The 14,540-nt window shown below is 38.6% G+C and overlaps 1 protein-coding gene across 1 annotated transcript; it reads right to left on the bottom strand.

Moving 5' to 3' along the window:
* Nucleotides 1-5,890: 5,890 nt before the first annotated feature.
* slc23a1 (solute carrier family 23 member 1) lies at nucleotides 5,891-13,368 on the bottom strand. Its single transcript, XM_065287167.2, has 14 exons — nucleotides 13,266-13,368; nucleotides 11,455-11,610; nucleotides 11,126-11,283; nucleotides 10,946-11,034; nucleotides 10,572-10,639; nucleotides 10,316-10,497; nucleotides 9,338-9,458; nucleotides 9,029-9,185; nucleotides 8,728-8,875; nucleotides 8,520-8,625; nucleotides 8,160-8,289; nucleotides 7,392-7,535; nucleotides 6,239-6,334; nucleotides 5,891-6,144 (listed from the first exon to the last, which is right to left on the bottom strand). Exons 1-14 carry the CDS (start codon nucleotides 13,296-13,298, stop codon nucleotides 5,891-5,893), a joined length of 1,842 nt encoding a protein of 613 aa, XP_065143239.1. The 5' UTR covers nucleotides 13,299-13,368.
* Nucleotides 13,369-14,540: the final 1,172 nt, after the last annotated feature.

Genomic DNA, 14,540 nt, shown 5'->3' with positions numbered 1-14,540 from the left:
GCTCTGAGACTTCATTGGCCATGTTAGTCAGATTCCAAAAGAAAACACTCCAGTACTAACCGTACCAGCACCTGGTGTCAATGCTAACTGACACACTATTGCCATAGCTACGACTGGGCCTGGACCACGTTTCCTGATCCAGACCCCTGCAGCCAAAAAATAAGGTCTGATTCATTTCTTTAACAGTCAGTGTGTATTATAATCTTTAAAGAGAGCTATTGGCTTCATTTCTTATTTTAGATTTCTTGTCTGTTGATTTATAAAATTATTTATTAAATGATTTTTCATTCAGACATCTCAGGAATTCAACAAAAGTGAGAAAGTTTGTTTAGGTTGGTGACTTGGATCAGGGGAGAGGGGTTTTCCATTAGGGGTGGGACAGTTTAATGCACCAGCTGTCTTTCTGGAACACACAATTTGTCTTTGACATACACTGTTAAGTCAAACACAAACAGCAGGGTATCTTCATCCTCAATTAAATGCATGATTCAAATCAATACTTTAAGCATTGCACACATGGCATGCTCAGAAATATTATAATCAAAATAATATTTTCTTAATAAAATATCATATATTTTATATATAAAATGTATTTTATGTTTTTGCATGTACATGGCTTGTTCTCTAATGGTAAATGTTTAAATAAATAATTTTTTATTCTTGTTTCACCTAGATTATAGACCAGAAGAGGAAGTTACATGATGGAAATATAATCTGTTTTATTGCCGAACACTGATTGGACGCCTCGTTCTGTAAACCATATCATTTCTGCACTTGCAACTGAGGTCCATGCCTACACATCATCTACACAGCCGGAAAGACTTCTAGTGCAACTGCATCAAAGCTTATTGGACCATCAACATGGAAGGACATTTTTCGAGGGTCATTTCAGAAGAAATGACTACATCATCTCCATCAATCAATGGAAAAGTCAGCCAGAATCACAGACAAAAAGATAAAGGGCAAAGTGACCTAGAGCAAGCCGATGAGATCATAGATGACTCAGGCAGTTCATACTACACTGCCCTTTGTTCTTTGAGTGAGTATAGTGAAGATCTAGATGATAGGACAGGCATAGAGCCGCTTGAGTCGCAGAATTGTGCTACCTCTATGGAAGGCATCACTTCAAAGTCCTTGATCAAAGACACCACTCAAGAATACAAAACACAAAAAGACCTGGATACAACAGAGCTGCCAGAGATGTCCCAAGGTCAACAAGATGAATCTTCATCATTCAAGAGGGATTTGTTAGAATCAGAATCAAAACCTTTACAATCATCGACAACTTTAACAAAAACGGATTTGCAATCTTTGAAGGCAGACGCCATTCAAAACCTGGACACTTTTCAATCATTTAATTTCTCCTTAAAAGATTTATCACTTAGACCGAAGGATTATTTTAGAGGCACTGGGACTATATTTCACACTAACATTAGATCCGCTGAGGAGCTCAGCTATTCACAACACGGATCTACTTCAAACACTATTTTGACTTCTCCTGACAGAGATCAGTATAGCAAGGGTAAGAAACAGGAGCACGGTGGCACAGAGCCAAAAGTGGGCCACGCGACACAACAGCACAGACCCAACGAATCCTGGTTTGACAGAGGTGGGCATATTCTGGGTAATATGGTAACGGAGAGAGAGGGGCAGGGTACGAGAAACGAGCAGGCTGGGCTGTCACTCAGGTCTAGAAATAGAAAAGGGTCTGCAAGCTGCATCTCAACATTTACAGGCAGCCAGCAGGAGTCAAGAATCCCGTCGCACTATTCAGAGTGTATCTCCGCACCCGGGCAACAACATCAGCCACAGAACCTTGCTGATACTTGGAGTTTGAAAAAGCAGAGCACGAAAGGCGCCTGGCTGTCCAGATCAGTCTCTTACAAACAGTGCAGCACCTTGTGGCAACCTTGCCACAATACAGACAATACCAGCATGGGAACAAAACTTGCTGAGGCCAGTGGTAACCTGGCCCAGGTAAGATCTTCCTGTACTGAACCTGACTACTTGCATGTTTTCGGATCTTGCTGCAGGCCCTCACATCAATTGTCTACTGATGGGAGCCACAATAACTGGACAGATGACGTTCTCTCTTTCAAAATGCGGATGTATTCAAACACTCAAAACACATCTGCTTGTTCAGAATCGAGCAGCTTTGAGTGCATCGATGTTGCAGTGGAAAGCACAGAAGAAATCAAAAGAGGATTAAAGACTGTTCCTAAAAGACAAATCCAGCTGAAAAGACGCGACGTAGCTGAGAACAACGATGAAAGCCTCCAGGTTCCGAACCCACCCATGCGCACCCGAGATTTATTTCAACGTCAACATAGCATGCCCGAAGCATTTCACCAGGAGTCACACGCGGCCGATCAGAGGTCAATCCAAGCTGAACGAAAGCAGAAGCTTCAGAAGTCGTTTTCGCTGGATGAGACGTCAGGCAAAACCAAAATGGCTTCGTGCATCATAACAAGTGTCCTATCGAAAAAGATGCAACATGAACAAAATCTTCGAACCATGGATGTTGCCGATACTTCTGCCGATGCGAATGATCCGTATTCGGCAAGCAAGGATGTACATGCTGAAATAACCAAATTACAACAAAGTGCTTTTCCCCAGACTGCCCCTCCGAAGATTGAGGCCCAAACGGAGTGCAGCTCCATCCAAAAGCATAACATTGCTAACTCCAAAACACAACCAAAGCCATTAAGCAAGCATAGCTTCAACCCCCTGCTAATTGGAATTGAAAGGTCGGAAATTCAAGGCAGTGGCACTGAAATAACTGTCCTTTCAGAGAATGAGAAAGCAGAGAAGCCGATCTCAAGAGAGGAGGTGGTGCAGCTCCCCAACCTGAGCCCGGGACCAAAGTTATCCTGTGACTCAGCAAAGAGCAGAGCGTGGACCTCGAGTGCAGCAACAAATGTACCTATCAGCGCACAGGCATCTGTGAAAACTACACCTGAGGAATGCCACATGGGCCAGAGAATCCATCAGGGTGGCAGTATGGAAAGTACACTCAGTCCTACAAATATTGCCTGCCTTATTTCTGATCTGGAAGCAAATGTGGTTGAAACAGTTCCCCTGGTTGATGGAGGAGCTGTTGGGGAGGGGCAGGAGAGTGTCAGGCCGCTGGGGAAAATTAAAGCCATGGCTCCTATGCATGTAGTAAGAGACATGAGGAGCCTAGTGAAGAACACATACAACTTGCCCTTTAAGGGCCCAGTGGAATCAGTTCATAGTAGCACTCCTTTTCACCACAATCAAACCAACAACAAAAATGAAGATAAAGGAAAGCTACACAGACAAGATGAAAAGCCCCTGGTGCAGAAAGTCTCTCCCCCCATTCCCCTGGACAAAATGAGAGATCTGGCCTTTCATCTCTCTACACCCAGAGGATGCTCAACTAAACTAATGCCTCCTGTGGAATCAAATGACAAAAGTCATACGGTTGGATTTACAAAGGTCAGCCAAACGAGTGTAACCAAGGCAAACAGCTGTGCAATGTCAAAGCCCCCAGGGATACAGGATAGCCAATTTGGCTTTTGTAAAGGTGGTATTGCAGGCAACGAAACAAACTTGAAACCAACAAACAGGAAAGATCTAACACTGCAAACTGGAGAGGATTGTTCAACTGAAGCGCCCATGAAACAAGAGTTGAACAGCTCTGACAACGACCGGCAGGCTGCTTTCCATAGTTTCCCAGTACCACTGCAATATTATTCACCTACAGTAAGCGCTGAACAACAATACAATGGCAGGATGATCAGTGATGGACAATGCGTGCCTCCCAGGTCACAGAGTTCAGCCGGGCCTCTGTCTGCTTGCGTCCTAACAGTTGCTTCAACACCTATGGTTCAACACCCGTGTTATTTCAATGCCAATCCACTGGGTTACCAGACAATCTCTCCTCACATTGGATATGTTCAAGGGCCTGTTTTGTTTCAAACACCTCTTTATAACCAGCCACCTGCATCAAATAGCAATATCTCTCTATCGAGATCCCTCTTCGAGGATGGAAAAATGCAGCAATCCCAAACAGATGGCTCAACCAATCATTCTGAAGAGTCCATCCTTAATATACCTTCTCCAGATGGAATACAAAACACAGTTTTCGTTGCTCCCTTGAATGCAGAAGCCAGGCTCGGAGGTACAGGTGTGCTGTGTACAGATGCAGGAGGAAGCCAAAACCAACGCCAACTGTTGCTGGACCCGGAAACCGGACGCTGCTTCTATGTGGACGTTCCTCAGTTGCCACAGCGCAAGATGCTTTTTGATCCCCAAACGTGTCAATATGTCGAGGTTCTACTGCCACAGCAGACACTAAACAGCGCTGTCCTGCCCTCACCCTGTCCCATACCATTTGCTTCTGTTCACATCCCCCCCATGTACACCACACACTGCTTACCTTTCGTGCAAGCACATCCTCAGGTACTCCAACCACCAGGACCATGAAACCTGATGGGACCTAATGCTCAAGGATCAGATTTCTCAGCGCCTCTGAGGTGCTGAATTAGAGCTGTTTATAAGCTACCGAATGAGTGAAACATGTTGACCATCTGCTACCCTGGCCTCAAGCGTATTTTCTTAGCACTGCATTTCTTTGCGAAGGCTACCTCTGGACTTGCAACTGACATGGGTGAGGTTAATTACATCTGTTGAAATGTTGTTAGATGAATATGAATTCACACATGCAACACATATATAAACAGAGCACTGGCTTTAAAGGGAGAAAGGGCTCAGGTCAACTCTGGTATGGGCTATTGAGACTCACAGAGGGACCTGAGGGTCTTTAGCAGGTTTAGCATCTATGAAAAGGTCACAACTGTGTTATTGTAAATGTTTACTGAATGCAAATTTGAACGGAACCATGGCTTTGTTTTGTGTAAACTGTGGCTTGTTAACCAGTTCATGATAATACTTCAAAGTTTTGTTTATTTGTAGACATGCTTACACAGGGTATTGGTGTCCCAAGTGCCATTTTTAATAGGAGAATCCAAAAAACATATATAAACTGGCTCTAAAATGAATCTGCTCTACAAATGCGTAATATTATTCTCTCCTGACATCGAGCTGTCTGCTTTAATACCAAGAGCTGGTATCTGAGATTCAGGCTGGATTATGGAGCATATATATAAATATATACTCCAAACATTTCGGCAACTACCCCCGCCCCTTATGTAGGGTGAATCCCTTCCCTCACGGCCCTTATTTTTCTGTGTTTTAAGTTATGATAAAATAATGTTTTGCTAAATTTCATAAAACTGCCCCCCCCTCGCATTTGGTTACAGGTTGCAGATTTCACACAGCATTGCTAATTGTTGTTAAACGTGTGAAGAATGAATCAGAATTGCTTTGAAGATTCCCCAAAACAGATGAAGTAAAATTATGTTTAATACAAAATAACTTAAACACAACTTTGTCAACACTGAACATCCCACAAGATCTGTAATGCTTTCACGGCATACTTGGTACACTTATTATATTTATAAACATTTTCCATTACGATATCATGTATTTATACATTATGAATTGTTTATTTCAAACACTTATTTGTCACCATCTTCTGAAGCAGAACATTTCTAAAAATTTTTGTTTAGTGAGTTTAATTTTAGTCTTTTGTTTAGTGTCAATCACTTGCAAATTTTGTACACAAGAGGTAATAAATCCTGAAAAACCTGACTTTCATTTTTTGTTGTTATTTCAGTAAACCCCCTAATGAGTCACCATTTCAATTAATTTCAATTTTGTTAACAGTTAAACGAACCAAGTATTTCGTCTTTCAACTGTCCATCTAAATTTATACTGAAATGGAGCATCTTTATTATTCTGTATCTTAGATAAAATACTGAACAAACAAATCGGGCATACAAAACAAATAGTTCATGAAACCCAGTTATACTTTGGTGCAGGCCATTTTATCTGGATCATCTGTCACCACACCTTCGGTTTTTGTCTCCTTCTCCTCATTGTGCTTGTGGCGTAATGGCTTAAAGCCCCGGAAAGTGGGACAGATGGGCAGGTATCGCAGGCAGCCCAGCTTTCGGACGAGTCCCATCCCCACCGGAAAGTCGTATGTGTCTGATTTCACTGTGTCTGCTCCAGAGCTCTCAGACGCCCAGTCTATCAGACCTCGCTCTTTTTTGGACCCTATATACAAAATATACAGTACATACAGTCAAACATGACATCAGTTGTTTGACATAATGAGTTTGCATTATCAGTGTCAGAGACTGATGCATACCTGGGATTGTGTTATCCAGTGCAAAGGCTATAAATCCACCTACAAACATCTCTGTCGTCAGGAGCACTGTGATGATTTGGTCCAGCTCTGCCACACCTGTCGACATCATTCAAAAGAGCTGTTTCATACAGTAGTAATGTAAGTAAGACTCACATGAAAGAGAGAAAATGAACGATGAGGAGCATATATAAAAGAGCTTATTGATTTACATACTGTATATGCACTTGGCTGACACTTTTATCCACAACGACTTACAATAGATTAAAGCTGTGTTTATTGTCAGTATGTGTGTTCCCTGGGATTGAACCCACAACCTTTTGTGATGTTAATGCAATGCTCTACTATTGAGCTACAGGAACACATTTACTTGAGAAAGCCTGTACTTACTGTTGTGTTACTGTTTTGGAATCCATTCAGCTCATCTCCAGGTCTGGCGGTACCATTTTTAGCTTAGCTTAACACAATCCATTGAATCTGATTAGACCATTAGCATCACACTCAAAAATAACCAAAGAGTTTCGATATTTTTCCTATTTAACATGGCTCAATGATATTATGCAGCCGCCGAAAATAATCCCCTTAGTATCTTTCAATAGCAGGGGACTATTTTCAGGGGCTGCGTAATATCACTATGGAGCCATGTTACAGCAGCAAAGTCCTTGATTATTACGCCAGAATGCAAGTATAGTTCCTAGCATATCGCCCTAGAAAATCTCAACTTTTATTTTCCATCGGTCCGAGTACACGATGTAACTACAGAAGAGTCAAGTTTTAAATAGGAAAAATATTGAAACACTTTGGTTATTTTTTAGCACGATGCTAATGGTCTAATCAGATTCAATGGATTGTGCTAAGCTATGCTAAAAGTGATACCGCCAGACCCGGAGATCAGCTGAATGGATGCCAAAACGGTAAAAACAAATGTTTAACTCTAGGGAGCTGGAAAATGAGCATATTTAAAAAAAGTGGTGTGTCCCTTTAATTGATTTTAATGCATCTTTATGCTCTTTAAGAAAGGGCTTTAAAGTGAACGCCTATTAGAAAGCTCCACAAAGCTTCAATTTTGCTTTTTTTATAGGATCTGTAAAAATGACTGATGTTTTGAGCAGAGGAAAACAAATCAGTAAACATGGTACACAAATAACATATTAACCTGTTTGGATGCTGCCCGGATGAGTCTCCAGATAATTGGGCAGCATAAGGCCGGTAAACATGGAGAAACCCAGAACAAAAAGATTTCTGGAGGAGTTCAGATCTACACTCTGGAGGTTTGACAATCCAACGGCTGTAATCATGCCTGTTCAAAAACAGATTTAATAAAACACTGACCAATCCACGGCAAAATTCATTTGGTTTAGACTTCACTTGGATGTAAATTCTGAAGTCTGCATAAATTTATATGCTCTTCACTGACACCTTGTGGACAAAAGAGGGGATTAAACACTTGAACTCTTAAAGGGACAGTCATCATTTTTTCACCCTCATGTTGTTACAAACCTGTATACATTTCTTTGTTCTGATGAACACAAAGCAAGATATTTTGAGAAGTGTTTGTAACCAAACTGTTTGTGGACCCCATTTACTTCCATAGTATTATTTTTTGATGGGGTCCACGAACGGTTTGGTTACAAGCATTCCTCAAAAAATCTTCCTTTGTGTTCATCAGAACCAAGAAATTTATACAGGTTTAGAACAACATGAGGGTGAGTAAATGATGACAGAATTTTAATTTTTGAGTGAACTATCCCTTTAAATACACTTGAATTTTTATCATTTTGTGTTTTATCACTTCTAAGGAAGCTGACCAGACCTACATAGCACTGCAAGTTGTATCCTGTGCATAACCTTGTATGTGATAAATAAACTAATTGAATTGAATTGAATTGACATAAGCAATGGTATAAGACTTCAATAAGCTTACCAAATAAAGTGCAGAACATCCCTCCGAGCACCGGGTCAGGCAAAGAGGCAAAGAGTGCAGTGAACTTCCCAATAGTTCCCAATATTAACATGATGCCTGCCCCATACTGTATCACCCTTCTACTGCCCACCTGATTGAATACAACAGACATCAGATTTTTTACATTACTGTTGGAAAACACTGCTGGTCACCTAACAAAAAATGTCAATACAAAGCATCTAAATGGTGAAGCAGATATTCTGGTTCCGCTATAAGAAGTCCATGAAGAAGTAAAACTTTTATGTATTCAAAAAGCTTTTACATAGGTTCAAAAAGTTAACACTAAAACTATACAGACCCGAAAATCTTCAACTACATCACCTTTGTGATACCAAGCACCCCAATGTTAGGACTGGAGGAGGTTGAGCCATTTCCGGTACCCAGAAGTCCTGCTATGATACAGCACACACCCTCTGTAAAGATCCCTCTAGGAAAGCAAACAATCAGAAAAATATCCCCAATTAAATCCAATTAATATTAACAGTGTCATATAATGAGGAAAGAAAAAACAGTAAAGCATAATTTTTACCTATTAATAGCATGCACAGGAGGAGGCGGAGCCCCGGAGAGGCGAGCACATGCGTAATAATCTCCAATAGACTCGACAATACCAGCAAGAGTTGCACTGAACATCCCGAGGACCCCTGCCACGGTTACTGTAGGTAAACCCCATTGACCTGCGGCACACATAACCACATGTACCTGATCCCACCTGAGATCAATTGCTAAATTTCTGGCTAATGATCTACAGGTATAACATCTAATCAATGGCCTAATCAGAAGTTAAGTTATAAATAATAGGTGTGTATGGTAAGCGTGAGAGTCCTTACACGGATAGGGGAAACGAAACCATGGCGCCTGGGTCATAATATCACCCCTGGAGTCAGTGCGGGCTTTGTAGCCGTACCGATTTGGATCATTTGGCAGCACATCTGTCAGAGTGAAAATATAGCAAACCAACCATACCACCATGATGGCCATGATGATCTACTAAGAGCAAAAGCAGCAATTACTAAGGTCAATGTACTATATGGGGTACGATAAATGTTGTACATATATGTATATGTAAATATCTACTGAAACTATTATATTAGTTATAAATGTGTATGACAACTGTGAGGTATAAAACTGGATCATACTGGAAACATTTTGAAGATCTGCACTCGTGTAAAGTGACAGCCTTTCTGTCTGGTATAGGCTGGTAAAGGACAAGCCCAGTTCCTCAGATACTGAGCAAACAAAACAATGAGAAAGATACACCTGAGAAAACACAAACAGGCACATTTTTACACATTCAAGTATAAAAAAGAATGGGTGATTCTCGCGAAATTACACTTATGAGGTGTCATGAAACATTTTGATAAAAAAGTAAATGCAAAGTAAGTGTAGCATATTACAAACATCTCTTCATTGCACATGATTTCAAATGACATCATACAAACCAATTTTGTGGTTTTTTCCACATTTAAGGGGAAAATTTTCATTACCGCAACGTGTTCGTGACTGGATTTGGGTTCTTTGACATGGAAATATTTATAATAAAAAAATAAAAAGCTTCTGTGCATGTTATACTATAAACATTTACAGTAAAGAAACATGTGGTATTTGGTGATCATTGGTAAATGTAGAGACAATAATAAGGAATATAAATGTGTCCAAGACCAATTTTCTCATCCTCCGCAACAATTTTCAATCATTGTTAATCCCTCAATAAACTAACATTTAAAAAAAAAAATTGTTGTAAGGGACATAACTGACCTTGACACTCAAGATGGCTACTAGGTAAGCAGTTCTTATTTTTTCTCTCCAGATAAAAGTTGAAATTTTGTTTGTCATAGTACCTAGACAACTTTTTAGTTTTCATTACCGAGACATGAGTTTGTAAATGCATATATTTAATAAAATATCAAGTTGCGGTAATGATCATTTTTGATAATGTTAATCTAAAAAAATTTTATAATTCTATAGGAAATCTTTTTAATACTCTAAAAATCTTAAAAACAAACAATTGGCTTTAAGGGCTTTTTAAAAATTCTGATGCTGGACACCTTCTACATCTGGATTTCATGAGAATCACCCTAATGCATTAAAAACATCTATAATTTATAGAGACTCACAGCATGGAGAGACCCCAGTGGCTGCCTGCTCGATCTCCTGCTGTCTGGAATACAGACAAGCCGATAAGTGACACGGTAGGAGTAACGGTCAGGGGCCCGATTGCATTGAGCAGGACCCCGGGGATTCCAGTCAATCCTATGACCACCTCAACCACGCTGGACACAATAATAGCACCCTGAATCTGTGAAGCAGATCTGTTAGAATCTGTGAAGGAGATGTTAAATAAGTTTTATTCAGACAGTGTTAGGTACACACCTCTCTTATTCGTGGGTGCCAGATATGAGATGTGTTGAGAGGAAGCGTCCAATCTCCGTAAATCTCCTCTGTGAAAACCCAAAACCATGTTAAGCATTAACCTAAAGTATTGACCTGTGCAATGTGGAATGTAGATGGATCCACAATAGACCCTTTTTGATAAATAAGACAGATGTGTATTTAATCATTTAAGCTATTTTTTAAAGTAAGCATGTGCCCTAGATTGACTTTTTGATAGACTTAAGTTTAATAGGTCATGAATGTTTTTTTCTTCTCAAACATTTACAATGACTTTTATTTTAAAGAACACAACATTTAAAATGTTATTTTAACACAAATGCATGGCCCTCAACACTGTTTGAAACAATATATACCCTCAGGGGGACAGGTCCATCTGTCTAGCCTCAAAATTGCCTGAGCGGGGACGAGAAAGGCAAAGGCACTCGCCTGGAACAAAGGCAACCTGACATGATACATAAGAATGATTAAACACACAAGCACACTTTAATCCCAACCACATGTTTCTGTACTGAAACACACATTGGATATTTCACCTGACACCAATTGTGGTCTGGATAAGAGTAGTGATGCCCACACAAGTGAAGATGGTGCCCACTAATTGGCTGACCGTGGACTGGTCCCGTCCCACGCACATGGCATCGGCCAATAGAAATGGCACAGCGATTGTTCCACTGAAGCATGTTAGGTAGTGCTGGAGATGTGGGTACACATTTGGGAACGTGGGACGGCATAAGAATGAGAACGTACACTTTAAAAAGTTGGGTCACATATGGACAAACCCCACTGAAACTAGAAAATGTTCATATTTGAAATATTTATGGGTTAAAAACACCCCAGTATTTTTTTTAAAGTTTATGTGTACCTGAAGTCCCAGCAGAATACACAGATACCAAGGTGGGACATCCTCAATCCTGTAGATCATATCAAATCCCGCTGTCTGATTCGGACTCCCATCAGGCTTGTTGTCGTCTGGTATCTCCTCTGTCTCTGCAAACACAACCTTATTTGAAGGTGGGAGCTAATGGAGAATAAACACAGAGACATTTTAGTTATTTAATGAATTTAAAATGCATTTGTGTGTTCACTCTTCTGCAGTTTCACAAAATTGCTCATATATCTCTGATAACAAAGGGCTCATATCTATATAGTTATTTTCATCATGATATTTTACATTGTATTTCTTTTACTTATCTTTAACTTTTTAATTTTCTTTACTGTGTTTGAAATGTTGTCTGTATTGTCTTATATGTTTGGGGAGCAAAAGAAAAATTTCCACCCCGGTGGACCATAAAGATTTATTCTATTCTATTCTAATATTTCAAAGAAACCATTTTTTTTAATCTTACAATGATTGAAAGTGTCAAGTTAGGCTGTAACTGATTCTAGTTTGCTAACATCCTCAATTTTGCATGGTCGACATTTCATCAATACACGTGACAGGTTAGGTGTTAAACCTGTTAAAAAAGCAATAACATGTATAAACATCATGACCTGTTTCAGCAGGTCTGGCAGGCATAATGTTGAGAACGTTATTGATAAAGGTAGTTTTTAAAATGGTTAAAAAGTAAAACAATGTTATTACATTAGCTGTTATGAAGATTATGCATATTTGAGTGTATATATTGGTAATGTAAACATATCTTTATCTAAACGGTACATATTACGACATTTTTATACTTTTGTAACCATTTTTTTCTGAATGATATACAGCATGTATGTAGTGTATATGTGACGTTGGACCATAAAACCAGTTATAAGGGTCAATCATTTGAATAAATAAGGTTTTCGGTGATGTAAGGTATAGTATAAGATAATATTTTGCCAAGATACTGCAATCTGGAATCTAAGGGTGCAAAAAAATATCAAAAAACAAAAAATTCCCTTTAAAGTTGTCCAAATGAAGTCCTTAGCAACACATATTACTAATGATAAATTTTTTTGTACCTTAAATATATATATATATTTAAGGTACAAAATTTACAAACTATCTTGGAACATGATCTTTACTTAATAACCTAATGATAGATAATTTTAACCCGTATTTTTAGGTATTGTTACAAATATACTTGTGCTACTTATGACTGTTTTGTGGTAAAGTGTCACACGTTTAAAATGAGTAATTTCTATTAAACATTTACTTTTCTAAATGTAATAAATTTATACCCAAGATGCTAAAGTGATGTTTATCACAAACTGTTCTGTGCATAAAACAATGTTGACAGATAGAATTTAATTGTCAATTTATTAATAATTATTTAGAAAAATCTCTTCTATAACAAACTAAGTGTTATTACATTAAGTGAAAAATTAAAACTGAACATTTTTTATATTTTACCAATTTAAATATATAAATATAAAAAGGTTTTTCACCATTACTTTTTATAAAACTTTGTACATTTTTTAAGTAGAGCAGCTTTTACTTTTTACAGGGTAAATGTGTTTATTTTATTTTTTTCAGATAAAGAAGTGCAATATGGTATATAAAAGTGACTTTTCTTTAATACAGCAATGTTCAGTGATGAACTAAACAAAAGTGATTTCATATGACATTGACATATGAAATATTAACCATTTCATATGACATATTAACCATCATATTTATAAACAATTCCAACAAGACCTGGTGTTTTCCTTTAGAACAAAAGCACCATATTTTATTTTAAGATATTTTACCTTCAGCTCCTCTGTAGTTTCTGAGGGATTCATTGGCCCTTGGATGATGTGCGGGGCTCTGTAGGGCCAGTGCTGCTATCTCCCATAGATAGACTTGAGACCTGGCTGGACACAAAGCACTGGTTATATGGGAGAGATAGAAAGAAATAGAGGGACCAGATTAGACAGGTTAATAATCTGCCCTATGGTCCTGGACTTTACTCCTCTCTTTCTGTACTCATCAAAAGAACAGTTAATACATGCAATGTATCCACATAGAGCTCCTTTGGATGTAAAACAGTACATGTGAGGTCATTCTTCAGATCTCTTCAGTTATTTGTGAAAAAGTGCTGATGGATTGAAAAGTGCCCCTCCTCCACTTGTATATCTTCAGTGCCATAGTGCCAATATGCAATATTGAAACTCTTACAGATAAAGACCACAACAAAAATCATAGGAGGAATATCCATGGATAATCAGAGGAGTACAGAACTTAGGTGCAAAATTTCCACTGTACTGTTAGAGCTACCCATATTAATCACATGACTTCACAAGGTCCACACCTAAATGTGAAGGATGTGACTGCATTTAGTGATGTGGTCAGTAGAGGGAAGTATAAATCAACATATGAAATAAAACCACATGTGGTCGCATCTGTGTGGAGCAGTTCTGTAATGTGTGGATGGATGTTTTATTATTTTAAGTAGTCTGGGCACTTAATAAAATATTAATGTCACTATCAAACAAAAATAACATTTACAGAAAGCTAACACTATCACTAAGTAATGCAAATCACGAGAAAAACTATTAATAATTATTAATGTGATAAATCCAGGGTATACAGGGTAAACTTTATAAAGCAGGTACCCCCATATATGATAAACCTTTGGATAGAGACCCCTTTCCTAAAAGTATATCTATAGTTTGTATAAAGAAAAATAAATTGTGTGATACTATAAAGATAGCAAATTGTTTATAAGACTGAAAGACTTTTACAGTTTTTGCTGTTCTTTTGAATTTTTCTGGGGGCCCCTTAGAAAAATTTGGGGGACCACGGACCCCAGCTTGAAAACTCTAGGAAACCTGTGTAAATTTGAAGGAAACTCTCAGCCAATACAAAAATCTCGGGATCAGCTAAAAAATTAAAAAGTTTAGTTGGCATTATTTGTTTGGGGCAAACCACATTGTCATAATAAATTGTTAAAAAATGGTCCCTAGCTGTCACTGGGTCAGTACCCTTTCAAAAGTACACCTTTGCAATTCCTTTTAGTACCTCAGAGGTGCATGTTGGTACTA

The sequence above is a fragment of the Paramisgurnus dabryanus genome, chromosome 18 (genome assembly GCF_030506205.2).
Source record: "Paramisgurnus dabryanus chromosome 18, PD_genome_1.1, whole genome shotgun sequence".
NCBI lineage: Eukaryota > Metazoa > Chordata > Actinopteri > Cypriniformes > Cobitidae > Paramisgurnus > Paramisgurnus dabryanus.
The sequence above is the reverse complement of the archived record's forward strand: the minus strand, read 5'-3'. Positions and strand labels throughout refer to the sequence as shown.